This window comes from Lampetra planeri, chromosome 1, assembly GCF_965212315.1.
Source record: "Lampetra planeri chromosome 1, kcLamPlan1.2.h2, whole genome shotgun sequence".
In the NCBI taxonomy this organism is placed as follows: domain Eukaryota; kingdom Metazoa; phylum Chordata; class Hyperoartia; order Petromyzontiformes; family Petromyzontidae; genus Lampetra; species Lampetra planeri.
The window spans coordinates 37808285-37835484 of record NC_136107.1 but is presented as its reverse complement, the minus strand read 5'-3'; the positions used below and the strand labels follow the sequence as shown (position 1 = coordinate 37835484).

Sequence of the window (27200 nt, the reverse complement as noted above, 5' to 3'; positions counted from 1 at the left end):
AAATACAATTCTCACGACGTTTCGGCCACAACGCAAGCAGCCGTCCTCAGGTGAAAAACAGGTCTGTCAGAAAGGCAGCGTCTTAATGAACGAAACGTCGTGAGAATTGTATTTCATTGTTTTATTTTTATTATTTTATTATTTCCCTTCTACGTGACTTTACCGAAAGAACCAAGAAGATGAATCCCTGCAGTCACGAAAGCTTTAAATCGAATGTTACCACGTGACTGGCTGTAACTCACGACAAGAGTTCATGAATGTTACCACGTGACTCCGGCTGTCACCCACGTCACGAGGTCGGGAATTCTGACCAATCGAGGCGCTCGTTGTGGGCGGATACAACGCGCCGAACCCGGAAGTGAAGCGCGGGAAATCGCGGCCTCCTGGGGAGGAGCTCGCGATTCGCAAACAGCACCCGCCTCCTCCTCCTCTTTCCTGGCGCGTTTGTGCCGGCTCAGGTGTCTGTCTCCACCCCTCCGCTCCCCTACTCCACGCCTCCCGGCTCACACAGGCGAGCCACGCGCAATTTAGACGCGGCGTCCATGAGCTGAGCAAACCCCCGGGCTCTCGGCTCGCTCTCCACATGGTTGTCGTCTCCTGTCGCACCCGCTCCTGCTGCTGCTGCGTGTGTTGTGTCTGGTCGACTGCTGCTGCTGCTGCGTGTTGTGTCTGGTCGTCCGCTCCTGCTGCTGCTGCTCCTGCTGCGTGTGTTGTGTCTGGTCGCCTGCTCCTCCTGCTACTGCTCCTGCTGCGTGTGTTGTGTCTGGCCGCCCGCTCCTGTTGCTGCTGCTGCGTGTGTTGTGTCTGGTCGCCCGCTCCTGTTGCTGCTGCTCCTGCTGCGTGTGTTGTGTCTGGTCGCCTGCTGCTGCTGCGTGTTGTGTCTGGTCGCCTGCTCCTCCTGCTACTGCTCCTGCTGCGTGTGTTGTGTCTGGTCGCCCGCGACTGCTCAACCCCGGCAGCGCGCACGATCAATGTCGCTTCTGTTGAATTCGCCCTGGCGACAATCAGCGTTCGGCCGCGACGTGAAATGTGCCGCGAAACGAGAGCGGTGGTTCGACGTTGCGCCGACGTTGGCCCGGCGTTTTCATGTTTACATGCGTGGGGTGGGGTGGAGGCCCACGTGCGCCTCGACATTCAACCGTGAAACAAACATCGAAATGCACGCACGTGCCGGCCTCGACTGCGTGTGCATGCCCCTTTTGCGCGTGTGGTCACAGCTTCGCAACACATCTGCTGGACGATGTGGGATGGTATCACAGGAAGCGGCGAGGGGTGATTGACACTCGGTGACGGAGCTGCTGATGAGACTTTAATTTGGTCAGATCCACCGTGATCGCAGTGATTGGATCTTGTAGCGTCCAGTGATGAAGTCCCGTTGCGTTATCATCGCTATCCTATCGCTGTAGGAATGCAGTGAATGGATGTCGATGGGGGGCTTTTTAACATTCCTGCGGAGGGTTGCTCGGTCAATGGCCAGGGTCAACGGCGACGTGGTGTATTCCGCAAATATGCCCGACTGTGAGGGCGGGCACAAGCCGGCGTGAGTAGGTTAAACGTTGAGTTTTATAAGGGCACCACGGGGTGACCAGCCCTCTCCCCACCCAGCACCTCCCCACCCAGCCCCTCCCCACCCAGCCCCACCCCACCCAGCCCCACCCCTCCCACCCCCACCCTCCCCTCCCCACCCCCCACCCTCCCCTCCCCACCCAGCCCCTCCCCACCCTCCCCTCTCCACCCAGCCCCACCCTTCCCATTTTTGAATGCACGACGGACGGACACAATAATCCCCTGTGGGCTGGTGTAACCAGGAGGTTCCTACCAGTACCAAGCCGCTTAACTGTCGACTTACTGCTGATGTCGCAAAGGCGACACAGAATTTAAGAAAAAAGAAATAATTTTACATTCGTCAATAACACTGCCAACGCAGCAGCGGTTACTAAATACTGTAATTTGTGAAATTCACACGCATGACTTACGAATTCTAAATACTGTAATTAATAGCCTGTTGGCCTCCTTCCCATAGCCTGTGTGTGTGTGTCTGCATCAGCATTCTGGGAGTGCATAATTTCAGCAGCATTGATCGCATCGACAACGTGCAAACTCCTCGGCCGACCTGCCAAAGTTGGGCCGATGTTCGCACGCCTTTGGAACATTTTGCGGTCCAAACGCCGCACGATTTCTGGGTTGTGGTTGTCGCTGTTTCGTGCGCAGCGATGTCCATTATTTTGATGTTCCGTGTTTATTAAGACCTCTACTGCGTCAGACGAAACTGACGCAGCAGTGAGTCCAACAAGCCTGGCGAGTGAAACAAAACCATGGCAAGCCACCGTTACGTTCGAACGCCCATGTAATGTTGACACATTCTGTTCATGTTCAACGTTTCCCACGCTCATTGTAAATTTGACACATCCTCACCCGCCCAGCCCACTGCCAACCTAAAGTAGGCAAACATTACACGCGTCCTGACTGTATCAGCCCAGTACAATATTCGCGTTATAGCTTGGACGAGTATACGCGATTATGATTCGTCTGCAAGTACATAGAGCTTATACTGGTAGGAATCTCCTGGTTACACCAGCCCACAGGGGATTATTGTGTCCGTCCGTCGTGCAGGGGAGGGAGGGGCTGGGTGGGGAGAGGCTGGGTGGGGAGAGGCTGGGTGGGGAGGGTGGGGCTGGGTGGGGGGTGGGAGGGGTGGGGCTGGGTGGGGTGGGGCTGGGTGGGGTGGGGCTGGTCACCCCGTGGTGCCCTTATAAAACTCAACGTTTAACCTACTCACGCCGGCTTGTGCCCGCCCTCACAGTCGGGCATATTTGCGGAATACACCACGCCGCCGTTGACCCTGGCCATTGACCGAGCAACCCAACGTTCCTACCAGCTCCCTCCGCAGGAATGTGTTTTATGTTTTGCTTGCGTGGCCAGTAACTGGGGCCTCTTGAACACCACAGCCGCGCCCGTCTGCACTCTGCCTCCCGGAGACGGGGAACCTATAATAATCGTCGGAGCATAAATCCGAAGTCAAAACTGGCTCCCCCACACGTCTCCAGTGGAATGCCCCCATGTCCGCCGCCGGCTCTTGCGTTCTTAGTTGTGAACTCTGTTGTAGTACAGAGTTAGACTGATGGCCTTAATCTAAGTTGTCTTATGGTTGTTGTTGTTGTTGTTTGACTTGCATCCCACTGGGATTTTTGCACACAGCGTTGGCGTACGCTGTTTTTTTCTGCAATGTTTTGCTGTCTTTTCTTGGATTTTCTGTTTGCACTTAGTCACATATTCACTTTAAGATGTTTTTGTTCATGTTTTAGTTTTTTGTTTGTTGCGGTTGCACCCGATTCAAGAGCCGAATGGCTCACAGGGCTATACCTAATAATTAAACTTGAACTTGTGGGTTGTCCTCTCATTCCCACCCTCCAGAGGCCGCTCGAGGAAGCCACGCGCTGATGAGTGCCTAGAAGACGAAGCGCCCACGTGCCCGTGTGTAAGCGAGCTTCCCTTCCTCCCTCCTCGATGGGTGAGACGACATCGTCTGCGCTGGTGTCCGCCTGGTGGGTTTCCGTGAAATAAAAATAAAAATCATCACCCCCTCCTCGTTCGGCGTTGTACGGTGCCGTATGTACGTTGCACCGTAGCCAACCGTGCTCATCGGAGGTCGTTCCGCACCCTCCGATTGGCTACGTACGGTGCGAAAGAAGTTCAACATACAGTGCTTGTACCATGCACTCCTTTATCAGTCCACTGCTGGATGAGGGGGGCCTCACAACCAGACCTGGGGTCAGTTATAATTACTGTTACAGCAGCATTGGTGGACGATATTACGACGACATTGTGAGTACAATGCATCGCGCGTGACCTCCCCCCTTCGCGCGAGGGGAGGTCACGCGCGAGGTGGGGGGGTTCACGAGAGGGAGGAGGGGGGGTCACGCGCGAGGGGGAGGGGGGTGGTGGGTGGTCACGCGCGAGGGGGAGGGGGGTGGTGGGTGGTCACGGGGGAGGGGGGGTGGCGGGTGGTCACGCGCGAGGGGGAGGGGGGTGGTCACGCGCGAGGAGAGGGGGGGGGTCACGCGCGTGGGGGCGGGGTCACGCGCGAGGGGCGGGGGCACCCTGGGGTGGAAAGTTGGGGGCATTGCCTAGCTATGGGTGCTTTCACTGGTAGCAGAATAACATCGCAACTATGAAGTCCACTCAATGTATCTTGCCTTCTGTTCTTACTCGCCCCGACTGGACATCTGTGAAAAAGAACACAGCGTATCGGATTCCTCCAGTATAGAGCAATATTCTTATTCTGAATGAGTGCCGTTGCCTGGAACGTCAGCCTGCTTTATACATGTTTTCTGTTGTGAAGCAGTGTTGAATGAAAATCGAGTGGTTATTTATTTGTGCTCGTTGTACTACAAAATAGCCTTTGGCCACACAAAATGCGTTATCGTTTTAAACTGGACACTTTACACAAGAGTGAAATCCACACCAGATTAACACGTGGTAATCGTTATATTTAAATTGATACATTTCAATGAATTGTTATATTTAAATCGCGATTTGAATGCATTCTCTGACCACATCACGAATGCATCCAGTCTCTTTAGACCTTGCAAGCTAAGTGGCTTTGCACCTTGACAGTACTTGAATGGGTGCCCACAGATGCGGTGCTATTAGGTTGCTGTGGGGACATTAATGTCTCAAGGCACATTGACACATTAGTGAAAGGCACCTAACAAATTAATGTAAATTATTATTTGCGAGAGTCGAGGGGCCGTGCGACAAGACCCATTGCAATGTCCTCGTCTCCCCGTGTTCAAGCTCTGCCCACCTTCGCTAACCAGATAGTGACTCACGGTTCAGCAGTGGATTGACGCAACAGTTTCCACACGTTTGCACACCCGGTAAACGTGTCAACGTTGGGTCAACATTGGGCACGTGTTCTTGGTTCTTTCGGTAAAGTCACGTAGAAGGGAGATAATAAAATAATAAAAATAAAACATAATAAAATAATTCTCACGACGTTTCGGCCACAACGCAAGCAGCCGTCCTCAGGTGAAGAACAGGTCTGTCGGAAAGACAGCGTCTGTGAAGAACAGGTCTGTCGGAAAGACAGCGTCTGTCTTTCCGACAGACCTGTTCTTCACCTGAGGACGGCTGCTTGCGTTGTGGCCGAAACGTCGTGAGAATTATTTTATTATGTTTTATTATTTTATTATCTCCCTTCTACGTGACTTTACCGAAAGAACCAAGACGATTGGGCACGTGGTTGGAAACGTCGTACCGACGTTGGCCCAACGTTCCACGTGTGCCGGGCCGCCGTTGCCTGCGTGTGTTTTTATTCGGAGCGTGGACCAAAACAATCCCCATCCAGGGAACTTGATGCTTGGGGAGTGTTTAGGTCATACCATGTCTGCAGTGGGGGGGGGGGTATACTCGAAAATCCTCCACACTTCATCTCACAATCTACTTCACAAATACTCCCCACTGTTACTTTCTGCAATGAGCGTTGATCCCCAGATTAATATTTAATTGTACCTACATCGCCACGTAAACTATTGGTATTACAGGTTATAGTTGACACCTGTGGTTTACCCAAACCCCCCCCCACTCCTCCTGTGGACATGTGTGAGCGCCTGTGTGCTGCTGTCATTCATTCTGCACTTGACGCTGACTAAGTTAACATCTCGCTCCTCACCTCCCTCCTCCTCCTGGTTCCGCCGCTCCCCATTAACACGCTCAGTGGATGCCGGGGCCGTGTGGACACGAGTGAACGAAGCGTCGTGTCTTGGTTGCTTGGCTGCTTGGCGCGTGGCCACGTTTGCGTGAGTTCCTGGCAGCGTCGCGACATTGGCTGCCCCCGCGTGCATTAATAATTATAAACCGTGTTCTTCTTTTACGGCTTAGTCGTTTGTCATCTTGTTACGGTGAATTTTATATTTTGAAAAATATTTATTATTCCGTCGGTCTATTTAATTAAAAATCGCTTACCCGCTAAATGTGGAATGTTGATCCAAGGGTTCCATCAACATGCTAATTTTGGCCCGACGTTAGCCCAACTTTGGCACGTATACCGGGTGATGCAAGTTGCTGCTGTACCTACAGTATGTCGGTGAAGTTGTTGTGCTATTTTGATGTCCACCACACCCATGGAGCCATTTAAAACTCATACCACACCTGGGCGTCAAAGATATTTTACAGCACCTGCCAAATGAGCAGAACCTGCTCCGGGGGCTCTAGATATGGGTCTAATTCTTTTTTTTGAACACAGACCTGATTGTCACATGCACAAAGACATCAAGATACTACGGCCCCCTGCAGTCTTGCGTTGTCAGGCCGATCTACTCACTCACACGCTCATTCTCTCCCACCCGCTCACATGCTCACGTTTGTGGTATCTGGTGTGGGAGTGTGGCGGTTTGAGCGCTGTGCTACGAACCCGGCCACCCGAACTCGATTCCCGCTTACGGCTCACACCAGTGACGATTATCTGAACTGGTCTTGGGCCTCCCCGAGGTCGACTCAGCCTCAAATGAGTACCTGGTGCAGTGTGTAAACATTGCTGCTAGGGAGGCAAAGATTGACGCGCGTGGTGCTGACGACTCACCACCATTGTGCTGTGCCGGCCTTCACAGATGCTCGCGAACAGTACTTACCTCAACATTCTGTTCAGGCTATGCAGGGGATATTTGTCTAATCGTCTACCTACTCACTCATTCTCTCACTCACCTACACACATTTGTGACATCTGGCCCATCTACTCGCCTACCTACTCACACGCTTATTCACTCACTCATGTAAGTGGTATCTGGCCCATCTACTCGCCTACCTACTCACACGCTTATTCACTCACTCATGTTACTGGTATCTGGTCCATCTACTCGCCTACCTACTCACGCTTATTCACTCACTCGTGTTACTGGTATCTGGCCCATCTACTCGCCTACCTACTCACACGCTTATTCACTCACTCGTGTTACTGGTATCTGGTCCATCTACTCGCCGTGTTACTCACCCCATTGGTGATTTCTCGTTAAGTCCAGAGGTGTGGACTCGAGTCATGCGACTTGGACTCGAGTCAGACTCGAGTCATGATTTTGATGACTTCAGACTCGACTTGGACTTGCCTCATCTTTGACTCGACTTGACTCGGGACTCGAGAGCAAAGACTTGAGACTTACTTGTGACTTGCACAACAATGACTTTGTCCCACCTCAGAGGTGTGGACTCGAGTCATGCGACTTGGACTCGAGTCAGACTCGAGTCATGATTTTGATGACTTCAGACTCGACTTGGACTTGCCTCATCTTTGACTCGACTTGACTCGGGACTCGAGAGCAAAGACTTGAGACTTACTTGTGACTTGCATAACAATGACTTTGTCCCACCTCTGTCGTTAACTCTCAACCAGGTCCACAGCAGTCAGCTCACGACGTAAATGTTCAGTAAGGCTCACAAAGCGTAACTACGGCACCTTCCTTTGTTGTGGGAACTTTTGCGCTGTAAGAACGGCGCAAACATCTTTCTAATTTATTATTGTGGCCAATGCTCATTTACATAAACGGCACCGTTAGTGTATGAACTTTGCAACCTTTTTTTTATTCCAAAAGTATTATTAACAAAACGATATCAGGTACACAACACAAAGGATATGAAAGGGGGTTGAGACCTGCATAAACACATTAGGGATTACAGTGCAATAGGAAACCTGTCTAAACCGCATGTTTCGATTAACTCTACAACCCTCGTGTCTTCCTGACCTCTGATACCCCTGTAAGAGAAGGGAAAAAAAGGGGAAGGGGGGGGAGTGCCAAAATGCCTCTGATGAATGCTCTTAAGAATCAATTCTCCCTGGAGGAGTGGTAGCGAAGGGGCTCCCATGTTTGGTGGTAAGCTTCCTCCCTGCCCCTTGGCTTTTCACTTAGATGCTCCAGAGCGACAATTTTGATCATTTATTGGCCCATTCCTGCAGTGTTGGGGGAGCGCGCTCTTTTTCTAGTTGGCTATAATGGTGCATTTTGCCGTAACATTGAACATTTGCAATAATGTATTTGCCTCCCTGGATTAATTTGGCAACCTTTAACAACTTGCGAGTCGCACCGTGTGGCCTCCGCAGTGCCCAGTTGGCGGATGGTAAAATACTCTCTGTTTTTTTCGGTAAAGTCACGTAGGTCAAAAATACAATTAAATAAATGAAAACAACTAAATTAAATCACGACGTTTCGGGCGCAACACAAGCGTCCTTCACTATGCCCCGAGCTCTCATACTCTGATGGTGCATTGTCTTTGAGTTGTGCGCCTTTTGGCGTCATCTGGTCCAACCCATATGAGACTAGGCTCTAAGGAAAGCTGTCTCGGGTGTGGATCAATCAACTTTAAGGACAGTGCACATTATCAGAGTTATGTTCTTTTGTTTGTATTATGACTGCAGGTATTGCGGTCTATGCAAACATGACTCCTTGTAAAAAAGGTGTCAGTTTTGTTGCCAGATAGAAGGGTAAAGAACCAATTATCACAAGCGTCCTTCTTCAGGTGGGGACAACGTAGTTGTTTTCATTTATTTTATTTTTTACCTACGTGACTTTACCGAAAAAAACAGAGTATGAATCTTTGCAGTCACGAAAGCTTCAAATCTAAGATGGTAAAATGAGAACCACTTTGTGGGACGTGGACAATCATTATTACATCCATATTATTCACGCCCACCATAGGAATGTGGACTCTCCGCCCCCCTGTGTGAGAGAGTGAACGCGAAGAGGTCACAGAACTACTTTCAAGGTCATGACACAGTCAACCTCCGACGAATGTTCATCGCAGGTCAAGCATTTGTCGAATTTAGCCGAATTACGTGCATTTTATTTAAGTGATGTGTTTTCTAATGCAGTGGTGGCGTCTGCCCGGATTTTTTGCCCCAGGATCTCTTACCCTTGCTGACCTGTTCTTTTTGGACATCTGTGAAAAAGAGCTTCATAGCTCATCGGATTCCTCCAGTCTGAATAAATATTCTGATTTTGGTGCCGGCCTCCTCTTGTTTATTGGTTTGTGATGATCATGCGACGCTTCTTCTCCTCGTGGCAAAATTCGTGCTGCGGGCAGTGTTGGATCACGTGATCGATGGTTTGCCCCTGGTGATCACAGTCACTTTTGCGTGATGATGTCAAGGTGTGTTGCTGAGCACACTGGACTTGTTTTTCAAAGGCAACCGGTTCGTTCTGCTGGGGCAGCATTTGAAATAACGCGGACATTTTTCAAATTCCTCCTCCTCTGCCCACTCAGCAGATATACGTGGCTACGCCACAGCGAGTAGATTGGCAGATCCGTGTGTGACAGCGTAAAGTGTTTGTACCCCCCCGCCTCCTCCTCTTCCGAAGACGTCTGGTCGGCGTGGAAGAGTAGACCTAAAACATCCTCCAGTGGAGGCCCTCCCCACCGGTGGCGGCGGCGCGAGCAAGCGATCGCGGTGTTGGCACCTTCGCGGCAAGAGCCCGAACGTGACGCCGAGTGCTGCACCACGGAAGCCAATCGGTGTGGCTGTCGTTGTGTCTCAGGCGGCGAGCGGTGAACTGCAGTTGACGGTGGCACTGGCGCCGATGATGCGATCCAAGTACGTGTGCACGCTGCGTGTTCTGCTGCTCGCCTTCGCGCTGCTGGCCGCCTCCAAGCTCATAGCGGACTCGAGGCAAGGCGCTCGCGACGGTTTCTCCCCCCCCCACCCCCTCTTCTTCACTGTCACCGCCACCTGTCACGACCATTCACCCGTGACATTTGTTCACGCTACTGCTTACGCTACCCCTCTCCATGCACTCTCCTACCTCTTATAGCTGACTTCCCTCCACACTCTCCCTGACCTCTCCTCTCTCATCTCACTCTGCTCCCCTCCACGCACTCTCCTACCGCTCCCCTCTCATCTCACTCTGCTCCCCTCCACGCACTCTCCTACCTGTCCCCTCTCATCTCACTCTCCTCCCCTCCACGCACTCTCCTACCGCTCCCCTCTCATCTCACTCTACTCCCCTCTACGCTCTCCTCTACCTCTCCCCTACCTCTCCCCTCTCATCTCACTCTACTCCCCTCCACGCACTCTCCTACCTCTCCCTTCTCATCTCACTCTACTCCCCTCCACGCACTCTCCTGCCTCTCCCCTCTCATCTCACTCGACTCCCCTCCACGCACTCTCCTACCTGTCCCCTCTCATCTCACTCTCCTCCCCTCCACGCACTCTCCTACCGCTCCCCTCTCATCTCACTCTACTCCCCTCTACGCTCTCCCCTACCTCTCCCCTACCTCTCCCCTCTCATCTCACTCTACTCCCCTCCACGCACTCTCTTACCTCTCCCTTCTCATCTCACTCTACTCCCCACCACACTCTCTCCTACCTCTCCCCTCTCATCTCACTCTACTCCCCTCCACACTCTCCTACCTCTCCCCTCTCATCTCACTCTACTCCCCTCCACACACTCTCCTACCTCTCCCCTCTCATCTCACTCTACTCCCCTCCACGCACTCCCCTACCTCTCCCCTCTCATCTCACTCTACTCCCCTCCACACACTCTCCTACCTCTCCCCTCTCATCTCACTCTACTCCCCTCCACACACTCTCCTACCTCTCCCCTCTCATCTCACTCTACTCCCCTCCACGCACTCCCCTACCTCTCCCCTCTCATCTCACTCTACTCCCCTCCACACACTCTCCTACCTCTCCCCTCTCATCTCACTCTACTCCCGTCCACACACTCTCCTACCTCTCCCCTCTCATCTCACTCTACTCCCCTCCACACACTCTCCTACCTCTCCCTTCTCATCTCACTCTACTCCCCTCCACACTCTCTCCTACCTCTCCCCTCTCATCTCACTCTACTCCCCTCCACATTCTCTCCTACCTCTCCCCTCTCATCTCACTCTACTCCCCTCCACACTCTCCTACCTCTCCCCTCTCATCTCACTCTACTCCCCTCCACACACTCTCCTACCTCTCCCCTCTCATTTCACTCTACTCCCCTCCACACACTCTCCTACCTCTCCCCTCTCATCTCACTCTACTCCCCTCCACACACTCTCCTACCTCTCCCCTCTCATCTCACTCTACTCCCCTCCACGCACTCCCCTACCTCTCCCCTCTCATCTCACTCTACTCCCCTCCACACACTCTCCTACCTCTCCCCTCTCATTTCACTCTACTTCCCTCCACACACTCCCCTACCTCTCCCCTCTCATCTCACTCTACTCCCCTCCACACACTCTCCTACCTCTCCCCTCTCATCTCACTCTACTCCCCTCCACACACTCCCCTACCTCTCCCCTCTCATCTCACTCTACTCCCCTCCACGCACTCCCCTACCTCTCCCCTCTCATCTCACTCTACTCCCCTCCACGCTCTCCCCTACCTCTCCCCTCTCATCTCACTCTACTCCCCTCGGCCCGGCTCGGCTCAGTGGTGGCATCTGACTCGGGTGTTCGTTGCCGCCCCAGGAAGGGTCATCGCCCCGCCGTGCCAGGCTCGGTTCTGACGAGGCTGTGGGGGCCAGCGCCCAGCCCCTCCGGCCCCTTGGCCGTTCGCTTCTGGGGGAAACCCAGCCTGGTCGACAAGTTCTGGGGGAAGAAGGTCTCGCAGGTACGGCCGGAGCGAGGTAGTATTTTGACCCCCGTAGAAGCCTAATTGAACCAAAACCCACTTTCGGTGGTACTTCAACCACCACTACCCCCCCCCGCCTCCATCAGCCATTTGGGTCGTTCTAGTTTTTTCAAGCCAGCCATGATATAGGGACTTCCCCTATCGATCTTGTGCCTCAATACAGACAAAAGCCAATTTGAGCAAGATTGCAAGAAACCCCGGATAGATACCCAAAACCAAAACCCTTTTGGGTTTTCTATCTCCTGGGTGGGTGCAGCCATGTGGCTCACATAATAATTGTACCCTGGGGTCTAATTCATTCAATCCTTTTCTGACCCTGACGGGTAAGTTTACTGCAGGAGGAGTAATTTTTCCTCAAATAGAGAACATGTTCTCCTCGGGCTTGAGATAAAACATTTAGTGTTCTCATGCAAGGGTCACACTTCTGCGGAGTAAAAATGCTCTCTCTTACCAGTACCATGGAATGGCGTCCATATTCAGGCTGGTGCTAGCCAATGCCAAGCTCGCCGCACCTCCGATTAGCACGGTTGGCTATGATGTACGGTGCGAAACAAGTTCAACATACATGCATACATACTGCGAGTTAAAATGTGCAGCCCTCCAATGCTGGATGAGAGCCTTGGGATTATTTGACCGCACTCAATGACGCCGCTCGGTCCACGGCGCACACCGCCTATTCTTCTCGTCGTGCGAGCCGCGGACAAAACCTTCTCCGCCGCCTGCGTCTTCCCACGCAGGACGAGAAGGCGACAGCCGGTGCCGCCGCCGGGGACGGGGAGCAGCAGGAGAAGCCGGGCGAGGTGCCCCACGCGATGGACGATCGGCGCGACTCCGGGGGGGCGGCGGGAGCGGCGGCGGCGGCCTCCCCGGTGGAAGAGAAGGAGGAGGAGGCTCGTGAGCACAGCCCCGTCGGCATGAGGCTCGTGCATCTGGACCTCAAGGGGGCTGCCCCACAGATCGGGTACCTGGAGCAGGTGAGTGCGGCGGCCGTTGGTTAAGCCGATTCTGGCTCCCGCCGTAAATACCACTGCTCGGGTCTGTTCTGGCGGTTGCCAGAGGTCGCAAATGGGTTTTGATTCCTTACCCGTACCCGTACCCGGCCGCACCAGGGTCGCAAACGGCTACCCGTACCCGTACCCGGCCGTGTACGGGTACGGGTAGCCGTTTGCGACCCCGGCCGGGTACGGGTAGCCGGGTATCGGGTAGGGTACGGGTATCGGGTACCCGTTTGCGACCTCTGCCGCGCGCTGTTCGGCGCGACGGTGTCCCGGCGTTTCGCTCGACGTGCTGGGAGCATCTTCAGGAGGCGAATTTGAGCGGCGCACGTAACCACTTGGTGATTTTTGCAAACTGTAAGCACGTAAACCTTGGTAAATACACTAGTTATTTGACTTTGTACGTGACATGGTGCAGTGAAATACGATTCCTTGTTGTGGCCGCTCAGTCATGTTCTTGTTCCGTTCTCATTCTTTAAACAGAGTGAACCTTCAGTCCCAGTTCTATTCCAGCTGTAGTTCTTATCAAACTGCTTACCCCGTGGTACACCGCGGGCAGAGGATGAGGAGAGTCGGTTGTTCAAAAGGGCACGCAGGGACAAATGTTCAGGAGAGGGGAAGGGGTCGCCGGGACGGAAGTCCCCAAGACGGGACACGGAGGGCCGCGGTTCAAAATGAGCGGCAGGAAGAAAGAAGGTGTGGCCCGTGCCGGAAGGGGAGGAGAGGGAGAAGGGATTGCCTGGCCACGATGTCCGGGGGTTAGAGGGTGATAAGTGTGGAGGGCAGAGCGGGAGAAGAGAGAAGGAAGGAGCGAGGAGAAGTGAGCAGCGTCTGTTTTCAAACGGGACGGTGGGGAGAGGGGAAGGGATTCAGAGCGGGGGTGGTCATACACGGGAGTCACGTGACTTGCGGGAGGATTTAACTTATTGAGAAGGACTGTTCTCGTTTGCGATACTAACACTGGTTGATGTGTCATGTACCAACACACGCTAACACACATTGCAAGCAACAACACGCAGAAACGTGTTAATAGCGTATGCTCTTTGTGCAGATGCAAATCCACCAGCATTTCCTGGAGAAGTGCATTGTGGTCCTCTTGTCTGAGCCACCATCACAGTGCACTTATTCAGAAACTGTTGATGGTTCTTTTGCATCAATGCACAAAGGCTCAGTGCTGTTGTTTGAAACTTAGTTTTGGGAACCCTCACTGTTATTCCGTAATGATGGGGTTTTCTCATCATTTACAGATTTGAACACGATAACATACATACCGACATGCGTGACGCTAAAACACTGACATTCATGCTGACACATGCTGCCACTCGTGATGCTGACTGTGACGCAAGTGCCGACATGCGTGCCGACACACGTGTCCCATCGTGTGACCGCGTGTGCAGCTGATCCCGTACTTGACCACGCTGGGGGCAGACGGGCTCCTTGTGGAGTACGAAGACTCGTTCCCCTACGAGGGCGAGCTGCAGCTCCTGAGCAGCCAGTACGCGTACAGGTGAGCCCCCGATACGTTTACCTGCACCGTTCCGCCTGGGGCCCAATAGAAACAGCAACAACACCAACAACAGCAACAATGTCTCATTGTAAAACCGTCTTTCGAACGACCCAGCCACGCTCGTTTAGACGATGTTATACATATAAATGACCAATATTTGATGGCTCTGTTGTTTGTAATGGCTTGCAGCCGTGTTATGAAGTTGTAATTTTTGTGGTATTACGTCAGCAGCCTGTGTAGGACGGTGGTGGTTTTGTCAGGAAAATCCATCCCGACGCTGCGTCTCTCTGGGTTTAAGGCCCCATATTCTGAGTCACGGCTTGGCTCAGGCTCGGCTCTGGCTCAAGTGAGCTGTGGCTCAAAGCCGTGCTTAACTTGAGCTGACTCTGAGCATGGTCCCAGCCACTCTCAGGATTTTCACAAGCCGAGCTTGATGATGTCGTCGGCGCAATGAGCGCATCAAGCTCGCTGTGGCTCATGGGGGGTTTCCTGCCTTCGGGAGGGCAGAATGTAGGAGCACCCACCATATCTAAGGGGCGCGAGTAATCGACCACATCAAAAGTGATTTGTAATTTTATTTTATTCATTGATTGGATAGGCGAGTTGTCCCAGCTTTAATGTATATATGTTGAATTCCTTTCGCACCGTACATAGCCAGCCATGCTAATTGGAGGTGCGGGGGAAGGACAACAAACTTAACACAAAAAGCAGTTAGAAAGAAATGAGTTTTCAATCTATATTTAAAAGTGCATTGTTCCAGGGGCTTCCTAATATCGGTAGGAAGAGCTTTTAGATGGCCGCAAAAAGCACATCTGAAAGCGCGCAATGCGGTGACCATCTTTGTTCGATGGCCAGCCAAAAGCCGCTGCTGCGAGCATGACACGAGTTCACGTGAAAATGTTCTACTCCCCGCCGTAAAAACTAGATTTTTCTGAGCGTGCGTGCCCTCTGTGCCCCCGTGTGCACCTCCAGCATGGAGGATATAAGGAAGATGCTGCAACTGGCCGAGGCTTGCGGGCTCGAGGTCATCCCGCTGGTGCAGACGTTCGGCCACATGGAGGTGAGCGCGGCTACTGTGGCGCCCTGCTCACTCGCACGTTCACAGCTTCGCGCGTCGACGCTCGCCCGCTATATTATTGTGACAACGATGATGATGACGACGGTGAAGCATTGGGGGTGCGGTCGTTAGCGCACTGCACCGTGAACCCGGTCACGTGGGTTGAATTCTCAGCCACGGCTAACGTCAGCGGCAAGTGATATCCAAACTTCTTAGCCCCCCCCAACCACCACTCCACTCTGAATCTCTCGTCGCCGCAGCCTGTGAAAACAGACGCTGCTTCGTGCAGCTCACTTCTGCTCGCTCCTTCCTTCTCTCTCCTCTCCCCTCCCATCGCCCTCTCGTCTCCGACATCTTGGCCCGGTCGTTGCTTCTCCTCCTCCTACTTTTCCTTCTCCGGTGCTCCTCCTCCTTTCTTCCTGCTGCCCATATTGTGCCATGCACTTTTCCCATTCCATGCTGTTTCCCCTGATATATCATTGACTCCCATTCCCGTGGTGTGCCATGTTCAACAATGTTTTATAAAGCCGAAAGCACGTACATTCTATCGCTGATGGAATTTGTATGACATACATGCATATTTGAGAATCCCCGATCAGCGCACGATGGGATTGTGTTCCCGGTGGCACCGTAAAAACACCGATCAGTGTCCCTACGCGACACTGTGTACGCTTGGTGTGACCAGTGCCACCCCCGTGACCCCGTGTGTGGGTGATGTGGCCGGAACCCCTCCAGCCCGTGACTCGGTGTGGCCTGCCGCCCACAGTTTGTGCTGAAGCACGAGAAGTATGAGGGCCTGCGCGAGGTCCCGCGCTACCCCAACTCGCTGAACCCGCACCGCGCCGGCGCCCTCGAGCTGCTCTCAGCCATGGTCACGCAGATCCTGCTTGCGCACCCTCGCGCACGCTACCTGCACATCGGCTGCGACGAGGTGCGTGCACGTGTGTGTGTGCGTGCGCGATCAATGGTTGTCACGACACATGTGTGTGTGTGTGTGCGCTTTTCGACCATAACAATGCGTGGGCAGGTGAATTGGGCGCTGATGAGGTGTGAACAGATTAAGGAGTGTCAGGGACAGGTTTGGGCGTCGGTGTACAGGCCAGGATTGCGGGTGCAGGCTACGGTAGAGGTACGGGCCTGGATTGTGGGTGATTAGTACAGCGCAGGTGGTGCAGGCCAGGCCTTTGGGGGGTGCCGGCTTGAATCACTGGTGCTTAGGCGAGTATTGCTGGTGGCGTGGAGCAGGAGGTCTGGCCAGGTTGGCGGGGTGTACGCAGGAGTGTTCTGACCGTCGCCCGTCGTGCGCAGGTTTACCACCTGGGCGAGAGCCCCGAGTCGAAGGAGTGGCTAAGCCAGAACGGCTCTCACCTGGGCCGAATGTTCCTGGGCCACCTGGCCGTGGTGACGCAGCACGTGCGGGAACAGCGCCCCGAGGCTCGCGTACTCGTGTGGGACGACATGCTGAGCGGCATCGACGAGGCCGCCCTCAAAGGTCACACGGGGTCGCATGGGGTCGCACGGGGTCGCACGGGGCCGCACGAGGTCGCACAGCCATTTGAGTGTGAGTGGCGGTATCGTTTGAGTGGCCGTATTGGTTGAGTGGCTGTATTGGTTGAGTGGCTGTATTGGTTGAGTGCCTGTATCACAGAAACCGTGCTGACAGTGTCAATTGTTTGTACCCACTGGTGTTTCCCCATCAGAGTCCGGTATCGCTGGAGATGTAGAGCCGATGCTGTGGGGCTACTCGCCTAACCTCAACGTCCAGCAGAAAGGTATTTCTCAGTCAGCATTGTGCGTATTTCCGTGTGCAAGTTCCTTTGAAAAGTCCATTGTTGTGGGCGTTATTTGATCATGCTTTACCACCGCGGTCATTGTTGGGTGGCGAAGGCAAACATTATAGATGTGCATGCGTAGAAGTACAGTACAACAATGGTTTTGGCAGCACTGCCTTCTGCTCTGCACCACGTAGACCTGCAGCCGCCGATAACAACCGACTTGTTGGTCGCCCTTCCCAGCGCGATCCAGGCTGAAACTTCGGCTGAGCTCCTGGGGTCTGCTGAGATCAGCCGCATTCCGGGTGATTTTGTTAAAGGGCAAGCTGATGTCAGCTGTGTTTTGATTGCACTGCGGGGTCTTTTTGTAAATGTCACGCTGCTTCACGGGGCGGCGTTCTTACCCAATGCCTCGAATGTACCCGTGCCTCCAGTGGAACACGTGCACAAGTACGCAAACAGTGGCTTCAAGGCGGTGTGGTTTGCCAGCGCTTTCAAAGGTGAGCGATGGAACGAGGCGGCGTGTCCATTGTCGCGAGGTAGGTCAAGACCTGTAATGGGCCCCACCAGGAGGCCAGATCAGCCGGCTTCAATCACAGTCCAAGCAGATATGAAGTTGCGTTGCAATTAGGGACCTAACCCAATAAAACAAACCGGACAATTTGATACGAGAGTTGTCTAGAACTTGGAGACACAAACCAGCGCGAGAAGGACCCTCGCTCGGTATCCCGGCACAGCCGGCCGAGGTGCACCCTCTGGGGCAGAGCAGCGTTCCAAGACCCGTGATCTCAGAATCATAATCTTTATCTACATTGGAGGAATCCAATGATCTATGAAGCTGTTTCACAGATAGATCTCCACTAGGTTCACAGATGTCCAGTTTTCATCACGGCCTAAAATATTTCTTGCTGCTCGCTTTGTGCGATCGCTACCGTTATAATTACGGTCACCTCGGATCCGGCGACCACAGGGATCACACCCCGAGCAGATGGTGGGGATACTGGGAGGGCAGATCCTTGGCGGTTGTCACACGTCACCTGTGCGGCAGCCACAGCATCCGGCAGAGGCGAGCAAGCGCTGGCAAGGTGGTAGCAATGGCTTCGACCATGATGACGTCCTGATCTTTAGGGTCCTCATTTAACGCAGTAGATACGTTCCTGAAAAGCGAAAACGCGTTCAGATAGAACTTCCCCCAAAAGAAATAATGTAGAGAATAAGGTTTGGCAAAATATGGAATTCGCACATGCATTGAGATGGCGTATCGTTCCGTGCGGATACCCAGAATTCCCACACCACTCCCCCGCGCAGCTCAAGAAAGTAATTTATCAGCGACTGCTCAGAAACCGCGTTAATATGGTGCGCATTCTGCGTTGTGCAAAAGTATTGCCTCATGGAAGAAACGTGTTTTAGCGAAAGCACATTGTGTAAAAACAGGTTAAGCAACGACTTACTGTAAAACTAAAAAACTATTTTTATTTTTGCCAGGTAAGGCCCACTGAGCTCTATGGCTCTTTTTCAGAAGTGACCAGGCTACAAATAATATCTCAACGAAGTGGCTTATCATGTGTTGAAATGTATATCAGTCGAATACTTTAAACGCATGTTTCTAAATGTGGAGGGGAAAACCGGAGGACCTGGAAAAAAATCCACACGACCACGGGGAGAACATGCAAACTCCAAATATACAACAGCAGGCGTCAGGGTCGGAATCAAATCCACGACCTCCTGTATACCAGGCGGGGTAGTTAGCATCTCTGCCACCATGGCGCCCCATGTACTTCCGAAGATGAACGCAAGTTGGAAACGTCACAGAATCCATGCGTTTGCGTGATTAGCCTCAATTCGTTTAGACGTGTGAAATGGCAAGAGCGATGCTCGTATCTAAAGCGCCCTCGTTTTTGTTCCTCAGGGGCGTCCGGGCCGAGCACGATGGTGGCACCGGTGAAGCACCACGTGGACAATCAGCTGCGGTGGCTGGAGGTGGCGCGGGGCATGGCGGGCCAGCCCATCACCCTGCAGGGCATCGCGCTCACAGGCTGGCAGAGGTGAGACCCAGGGCAGCCTTCTTCAACCGTGGGCCTTCTTCGTCCGTGGGCCCTCCGTGATGTCCTCTCACAATTGTCAGTCGCACGCAGCCATTCTGTATGCAGGAGCCGAGCGAAACCCATTCGAATGACAAACTACTGAAAGAAATGCAGTGTAGATATAAATGACCGATTAACTGTGCCCTGTGCAATTTATATACGAATTGGCAAATGTTTTGGGAGCTTTCTAAAATTAGGTATCAGTTACAAATGTCAAATGTGCTGCTCACCTCTGTCGCACCTCCGATTAGCACGGTTGGCTACGTACACTGCAACTATTATCGATGTGACTGAATTTCTGGAGGTTGGGGCGTGGAGGTGGTAGGGATAGTGGGGTGGGGGTGGGAGTAGTTGTGTGTGCCCTGATGTAGGTCGCGTACGTGCCGTGCGTGCCGCAGGTACGACCACTACTCGGTGCTGTGCGAGCTCCTCCCCGTGGCCATCCCGTCGCTCGCCGCCTCGCTGCAGACGCTCATCCACGGTACGAAGGCGGGTGGTGGTGGTGGGGGGGAGGGGGCGAGGGAGGCACTTTCTCGCGGCGGCTCCGGGCGTCGAGCGACGCCACCTCGGTGTGGTTCGCATGTCCTCGAGACTATAAAACTATTTTGTTTACTCAACTTTTTTATTTTACCAGGTAAAGCTCCAATTGTCTGGCGGAGGAGCAGAGCTATTGGCTATTCGTCTGCACTACTTCTCTCTCTCTCTCTCCATCACTCTCTTTTTTGTCATTCGTCACTTGGCCACTGACGGTGAGGCTGGACGAACTTCTCGCAATCCTTCCGTCCTCCGGTCGTGGCGATCGTTTCCTGTCGGCTTACGTTTTTCCCATTTGAGTCCTCCTTTGTGCCGTAAATCCACCTCTTGCGTTAATGTGCCCACTGCCCCTCCGATTAGCACAGTTGGCTATGTACGGTGCGAAAGAAGTTCAACTTACATATTTACGCTGCTTCTCATGCCCTCCGCGAAGCAGCAGTTCAAGGCCATCGATGGCGATTTGTGGGCCTCCACTCTTTTCTGTGCTGTGAAACTTTCAGCGGAATGCGTGCACTTGCAAGCTGTCGCTGTTGTGCAGGAACGCTGTGATGTACCGTGTCCCACACATGCATCCCAACGCTGCAATTGTCCCACCGTGTCTGTGCGTACAGGTGGCTTCACTGATGAGGCCAAGAAGTCGACCACTGAACTCCTGGGTTTCCAGAGCCTGACCGATGCAGCACAGTTTACCTGGTGAGTGGCGGTGGTAGAATCTCCTCCTTCTATCGCCATGGCAGGAGAAACTGACAACGGGAGGTCGAGTTTGGTGAGACACTCAGTGGCTTCCTGAGATGCTAAGTGGAGAAATTAAGTGCAACAGATCTAGGTGGGCAGGTTGATGCGATGCATTCCGTGGTCTGGGACTCATGGCCATAGTCGCACTTCCACTTGCAAAGCAGGTGGCTGTGTCATCACCACCCCCCCCCCCCCCTTGTCATGTGTGGATTCGGTTGAGTGCTGTCCACTGTCTCCGAGGGAGGTCAAAGCTAGGGACCTCTACTGCTGCATCAGTGATGAGGTCTTTGTTCTTTACGTTGTGTGCGTCCCAAGCTGCGCCTGAGAGCCTCGTTTGGTGTTCGTCTCACAGGGAGGGCTCCGGCACGTTCCCCGGATACGAGATCTATCGCGACGTCACCTGGATCAGTGCCAACCTGCGGTCCTCCGTCGCCGAGGTGCTGGAAAAAAACGAGTAAGATGTGTGCTCTCAACCATCTTCCTTTATGAAGCATTACAATGTGCACGAATAACACGGTAGGATAAATTAATTGTATGTTTATGGTTCGTGTAATATTAATAATCATCGCCATGGTGGCGAGATGTTAAATACCTCGCCTGTTATATAGGAGGTCGTCGGTTCTATCCCGACCCTGATGCCTGTATATTTGGAGTTTGCAAGTTATTGCCATGGTTGCTTGGATTGTTCTCCAGTTCCTTCGGTTTTTCCCTCTACATTTAGAAATATGAGTTTAAAGTATTTAGCTGCTAAAAACTTCTACATCACAAGCCATTTCGTTTAACTATCATTTGCGGCCATGTCAATTCTGAAAAGAGCTACATAGCTCAGTAGGTCTTACCTGATAAAATATATATAGTAATAAATAGTTACATTTCGATTTAAAGCTTTCGTGACTGCAGGGATTCATCTTCTTGGTTCTTTCGGTAAAGTCACGTAGAAGGGAAGTAATAAAATAATAAAAATAAAACATAATAAAATAATTCTCACGACGTTTCGGCCACAACGCAAGCAGCCGTCCTCAGGTGAAGACCAGGTCTGTCGGGGAGACAGCCGATAGACCTGGTCTTCACCTGAGGACGGCTGCTTGCGTTGTGGCCGAAACGTCGTGAGAATTATTTTATTATGTTTTATTTTTATTATTTTATTACTTCCCTTCTACGTGACTTTACCGAAAGAACCAAGAAAATAAATAGTTAATTATAATTCACAGCCCTTTGTGAAAATACTGCTTTATGAAGATCTGTCCATGCCATGTCAATGGTAGAAGTTGTTTGACCATACTTAACACTGGTCAGCGTGGATTGGTCAAGGGGGTGCCCAGGACCAGCTCAGATATCACGCGCCACTAATGTTAGCCGTAGCGGATAATCCAGACTGAGGATTGCCGGATTCAGAGTGCAGTGCACTAACCGCTGCACCATCACTCTCCCTTACAGTACTTTTTATTTCAAAATATTCTTTATTAAAGTTTACTAATGGATGAGTAGCAAGTATAGATTTTTTTTTAAATAGGATGTATTATTATCATGACTATGCTTGTTTTTTACCTCACTGAGTCCGTGACTCTTTCGGGAGGGTCCTGCCAAGTTTTTCTTGCAGTAGGGGGCGATGATTGCTCTGGTGATGTTGGTTGTCGTTTCATCATCGGCAGGTTTTTGAAGGGCTGGTTTTCACCCTACCACCGGAAGCACAAGTTTGGAAATCCGCTGTACATGGAGCACTTTGGACAGAAAACGAGCCAGTGAGTGCGCACTGTGCCATGAAGAGATCACTGCGTGATGAAATCATATTTAAGTTAATCTTTTGTACTCGCAAATCATCAAATATTTTTATCAACTAATTGGAACATGTGTTGAGCAAAAATTCATTTTAAATGGCCTATCCTTTTTGTAAACGTATATCTGGATCAATTAAGCGTGTGAACATGAGTTAGTGTCTCAAATTCCAAGAGAAAATGAGGCTATCAGATATCCTACTTTGGCCAGGACAATCCCAATTTCATAAAGGCTGTCCGAAGGTGTCCCGAAGCTTTTTGCGCAAATTAGGATTTTTTACGGGTTCAACATTTTCTGGCCTCATTCCTCACTCATCATCGGGCAGAAAGAGGGCTGAGCAACCTGAGTGGTGGGCGTGGCTACATGAGCAGTGGGAGGGTGTTACCTGGGTAGTAGGAGGGGCTACCTGTGCAGTGGGCAGGCCCTGTGAGCAGTGGGCAGGGTAAATGTCAAAGACAAAGAGGCCTCTTCGGTGTGAGCGGGGCTCATTGAATGGGCGTGGTTATTCCCTAAAAGTTGGCTGGGCTCTGTCCTTGTTGCGCCTCAGAAATATTTGGTAGCTTCAGGAGAGAATTTGTACGCGAGTTTATCTCGGGGGACCCTAGCTGTGTTCCTGAGCACTCCGTGTGTACCGCGCTTTTGTCAGGGTGCACGATGGGCTGGAGGAGATAGTGGGGAGGCTGAGGGGCGAGATGGAGAGGGTGTTCTTCCCGGACGCGGTGGAGGAGTGGCTGGACGAACACGTGAACCCGGAGATGCAGCCGCTGCGAGCCCTTGTGAACGACTTCAAGGAGATCATCGCTCTGCGGGCACGGCCCAAGTCCTGAGCGCGCCGGCGTCGTCTGCAGGCAGCGCCTCACTGGGCACTGTCTGTGGGCTCCGTGGGGTGGACGGGGGGAAATTCCATGCACCCCTCAATCATGTATCATTGTGGACCACCGTGGCTCGTGACGCTGCCTTGGGGAGTGGCTGCTCAAAGGTGCAGATTCATCCCACCCAACCCAACGCTCTACCTGTTAGCACACGAGAGATATTAATCATCGTCTTCATCATCATGAACTATGATAAGTCCACTGCTGGATGACGGCTTCCCCATGCCATGTCGATCAAAGGGGATGTTTTGACCTTACTTCACCATGCTGGTCAGTGCAGCTCGGTGAAGGGGTGGGCGGGGGCACCCAGGACTGGTGCAGATAATCACTCGCCGCTGGTGCTAGCCGTTGCTGGGAATCAAACTTGGCAAACTTGGATTGTAACATAGTGCACTAACCACTGCGCCACGGCTGCACCCGAGACATAGAACGCATCCATGCATCGATTTATAGTCGAATATTATGCTCGTGATAATTGTCGTGAATTGTGCGTGAGAATCGCTTCTTTTCAGTTCGTACATGTTGTCGAGAGTGGGCTCCCGGGACGACTGCAGAGGTGAATCGCGACCCTGAGGCATGACAATATTGAATGGCGACAGGCAAATTGTAACATCCCTGTGTCACCATGTTCAAACTGAAATATCGCCTGCGTGAGTGGGTGAAGGAAGGGTGGAGTACAGCGAGTGAAAACATCAACGTTGACAACTGGGTCTTGTTAAGTGTTGGGTTCTGAAGTTGCATTTGGTGCTACCAGAGGACGAGAGCCAGCGGCGTTGTTTGCGTTTGGACCTTTCTCGGTACCATTTGAAGTGTAGCTGTTATGCACCTGCGCAAGGAATACATCTTCACCCGGAGCTTAGCTGAAGAAGCCTCTGAGCCAGAGGTCGCAACCGGGTACCCGATACCCGTACCCTACCCGATACCCGGCTACCCGTACCCGGCCGGGTACGGGTACGGGTAGGCCATGAGTCACTGGTGAGTAACTGTTTGTCACTCATTTCCCAACGTCTTGTCTCTTCTCACAATTCAAGTTCCTAGAATCAACCCACCCGCGCCTGCAACATGGCTTCGTCCCAGAGGTCGCAATCAGGTACCCGATACCCGTACCCTACCCGTACCCGGCCGGGTACGGTTACCCGTTTGCGACCCTGGTGCGGCCGGGTACGGGTAAGGAATCAAAACCCGTTTGCGACCTCTGCTCTGAGCAGCAGCACGGTCCATTTCCATGAGGTCGGATCCATTCTTAGCGGTTACGATTGGTGTAATGGGGGGGTTAAGCTTTGTGTCTGCCCCTGACTATTAATATTAAAATGTATGTATGTATGTTGAATTTAATTTGCACCGCACGTAGCCAAATGTGCTAATCGGAGGTGGGAAAATGACAATTATGTATACTTATTTACAAGTGCAATCATGGAACTAAGACAAAACAGTGTTGGTCCTGTGGTACAACATTTTGCATTACTGTAAAACGTAAACAAAGTCAATTGGCATTGCTATTCTCAGATATTTACCGTGCACAGTAAAATATCCAGAATATATTTTATTAACTGTTTACCATTTTTATTGCATACGTACTCTGCAGAGTTCACGACATCAATACCACGTGCTCTCTATGCTCTTATGTTCGTTGTCCCATGTTTGACTCTCATTGGAGAGTGCACTTTAGTTGCTGCTGGCTTTATCATTTGGTAAGAAGTCATCCAGCAACTTTGCCCAACGAGTTGCATAGAACTCTCGGTTTTCAAACATTTGTATATGTTTTGAATGCAGTGGAGTCATTTTTTAAAAAATAGCTATTTATTACAATGTTTTGTGTGCATTGCTAGCAAATCCACACTTAGCGAAGTTTTGTCACCATTGATGCGATATCCACTACAAAGAGTCTGTCTCTGTTGCACAATTAATATGTAGAATCATGAGACCATTTAGAGTCATAAGACCATACCTTGTGTCTCACCGAGACCGAGACACAAGGCCCATCCTGTGGTGTGTCCTCACAGGATGGGCGGACTGGTTTTGTGGGGTCTGCCTTTGTATTCCAACACATGTGTTCCTGTAGACCAGGGATTGACTTCTCCGGAACGCATGGGCCACACGCAGTTGATGATCTTGGCGATCTGTATGTATGTATGTTGAACTTCTTTCGCACCATACGTAGCCAACCGCGCTAAGCAGAGGTGCGGGGGAAGGACAACAAATCAAAGACAGAAGGCACTTCTAAACAAATGAGTTCTAAATCTTGATTTAAAAGTGCGGAGCTCCAGTGGCTTTCTAATGTTTCCATATTAACCAAACTATGGGCACATAACAAGCTCGCTGTCTCCTTAAAGAGCAAGTGGAACAGGTTGGTGTTTTTTTGGAAGACACGTGTGTGTGTACCGAGTGGCCTGTGAGTGATATAATTTCGGTGGCTGCTCTGAGGACTCGGTGTGGGAGAATCGACAAACCACTTGTAGGCCTTGCCCGCCTACTAGATATGGAATATTTAGTAAGTGCTAACTTAAGCCGTTGAATGCATTGGGCTGTCTCTGGCTGCATTGATCTGTCTCAAAAGCTAATTTGGAAATGTAACGAAAACTCTCGTTGCAAGGAATTGGGCTGCTTCAAGATGCAATTCAGCGAGAAATGAATCCTTTCACAAGGTTGGTTGGACCGAGACCCTGTAAGTAAATGTTAATAGCGTCGTGCGGGATGTTCGGTTGACCCAGTGTGCCCGCTCACGGCGGGGCAGCACCTTGGTTCCAGTTTGCGGTGTGTGTGGCACGTGAGACACAGTCGGGGGGGTGGTGGATTGGTTGCTACGCCACATTAGGTGGGCACAAATGAAGTGACTGCCAGCGGTCCAACTTGCGCTGCGTAAATATCTGCTGCATCATGATCTGATTTGGGTTATGTCTAATGTGCTGTGTCACATAGTGAATGTACGTGCACTTATACGACACAACATCATGCACATCAAATTGTGTGTTGACCTGACCGGCCCTGTGTGTTTTGGTGTTAACTGTGCTGTATATTTTGCTTTGTCTTTAAGCCAATCGTGTTAGATTTTGTTCGTCGTATGCTACTCCATCGAATACGAACTATACACACACACAAGTTATTGTGTTTGCGATTAAGCAAATGTGGTTGTTTATTGTCAAATATCAGAACGCATAATCATGGGAATGAAAACCACGTTGCCTGCGGTTTATCCACATATACAGTTGTGTATTCTCTCATGAATGCCTCGGCCCTGTTTGTGAGCTGCCTAATAACGTGACGTTTAATGTCGTAGCCTGTGTACAAGCGGTATAATTACGTGTGGTGATGGCGTTTAGTTTTACGGTGTTGACATTATTGACGAATGTGTCGTGTATGAAGCTGTTCTGTGATATCACCTGCCTGGTTATAGGCGCCTTACCATTAAAATAGCAACTCTAATCTCCGTGGGACTGATTACTGGTGAAATAAATGCTCAAATGATCACGAACGCTATTTAGGGGCCTCTATTACGTTCTTGTCTATACGTGCGAAGCAGTTAATGAATGCCGTATCTCGTCAGCTATCATTGAGCGTTTGAACTTTCAGACAGATCCAACAGTAATGTAAATCAATGATGAATTAATCAACCATCCCAATATCACCAAAAAAAAACTCGACACATACCTCAACAACACCGCATTGAGAGGAAAAATGTATGACAGGTGATGTTTCGGGCACTTACCATGTTCTATGAAGAAGGGCGATTGCCCAAAACGTCGCCTTTTTATATATACAGTAATTCCCCGGCTTACGTCTGGGATACGTTTCTGAAAGGTGTGACTATGCATATGAGAGGCGACGGATACGAGACAGGACCGGACAATGCTGTCAGCGACGTGAATGTGGGGTTAAGACGACGCAAATCAGGTCGTGGTAGAGTAATGATGAAGTGACGACGTATGTGCGAAACGACGTTAAACGGGGCCGACGTAAATCGGAGTATTACTGTATTTTATTTCTACATTATTTTCCTTGTCAGACAGAGTGTTATTGCCGAAAGTCATGAGTTTGTAGGGGTAATCGTCACACCACTCTGTGGGCTGGTAGCTTCCCCTTATCGTCAATAGAGGGCGTAAGCGCCATCACGCCAGGGCTCATGTCCATGGCCCAATAGGGGCCAATTTCAAACCCGAGCAAACGGATCCTGGGACACATTCCCCGGGGCCCCGGGGGGGGGGCCGGGGGGATGATGTCACCTTCCAGAAAGTTCTAGAAGGGAGGCGTGACTAGGGCGGA

General features: G+C 51.6%; 1 protein-coding gene across 5 annotated transcripts; it reads left to right on the top strand.

Moving 5' to 3' along the window:
* Positions 1–348: 348 nt before the first annotated feature.
* Positions 349–26417, top strand: HEXD (hexosaminidase D). 5 transcript variants are annotated; one of them, XM_078600125.1, is made up of 17 exons: positions 349–458; positions 3415–3511; positions 9525–9655; positions 11446–11587; positions 12346–12582; positions 14001–14110; positions 15083–15170; positions 15934–16098; positions 16476–16659; positions 16868–16939; positions 17374–17439; positions 18849–18984; positions 19422–19504; positions 20169–20250; positions 20645–20746; positions 21945–22034; positions 22715–26417. In XM_078600125.1, exons 3-17 carry the CDS (start codon positions 9567–9569, stop codon positions 22893–22895), a joined length of 1827 nt encoding a protein of 608 aa, XP_078456251.1. In that variant the 5' UTR covers positions 349–458; positions 3415–3511; positions 9525–9566; the 3' UTR covers positions 22896–26417. The 5 variants fall into 5 exon arrangements, with proteins under 5 accessions (XP_078456251.1, XP_078456235.1, XP_078456229.1 ...); XM_078600109.1 differs by having other exon boundaries at positions 3415–3545; XM_078600103.1 differs by having other exon boundaries at positions 349–511.
* Positions 26418–27200: the final 783 nt, after the last annotated feature.

Excerpts from the sequence above, each read along its gene's own strand:
- HEXD (XM_078600125.1), top strand. The coding sequence starts at position 9,567 with ATGATGCGATCCAAGTACGTGTGCACGCTGCGTGTTCTGCTGCTCGCC. Across the intron at positions 11,588-12,345 it reads GGGGGAAGAAGGTCTCGCAG|GACGAGAAGGCGACAGCCGG; the intron begins GTACGGCCGGAG and ends CTTCCCACGCAG. Across the intron at positions 22,035-22,714 it reads TTTGGACAGAAAACGAGCCA|GGTGCACGATGGGCTGGAGG; the intron begins GTGAGTGCGCAC and ends CGCTTTTGTCAG.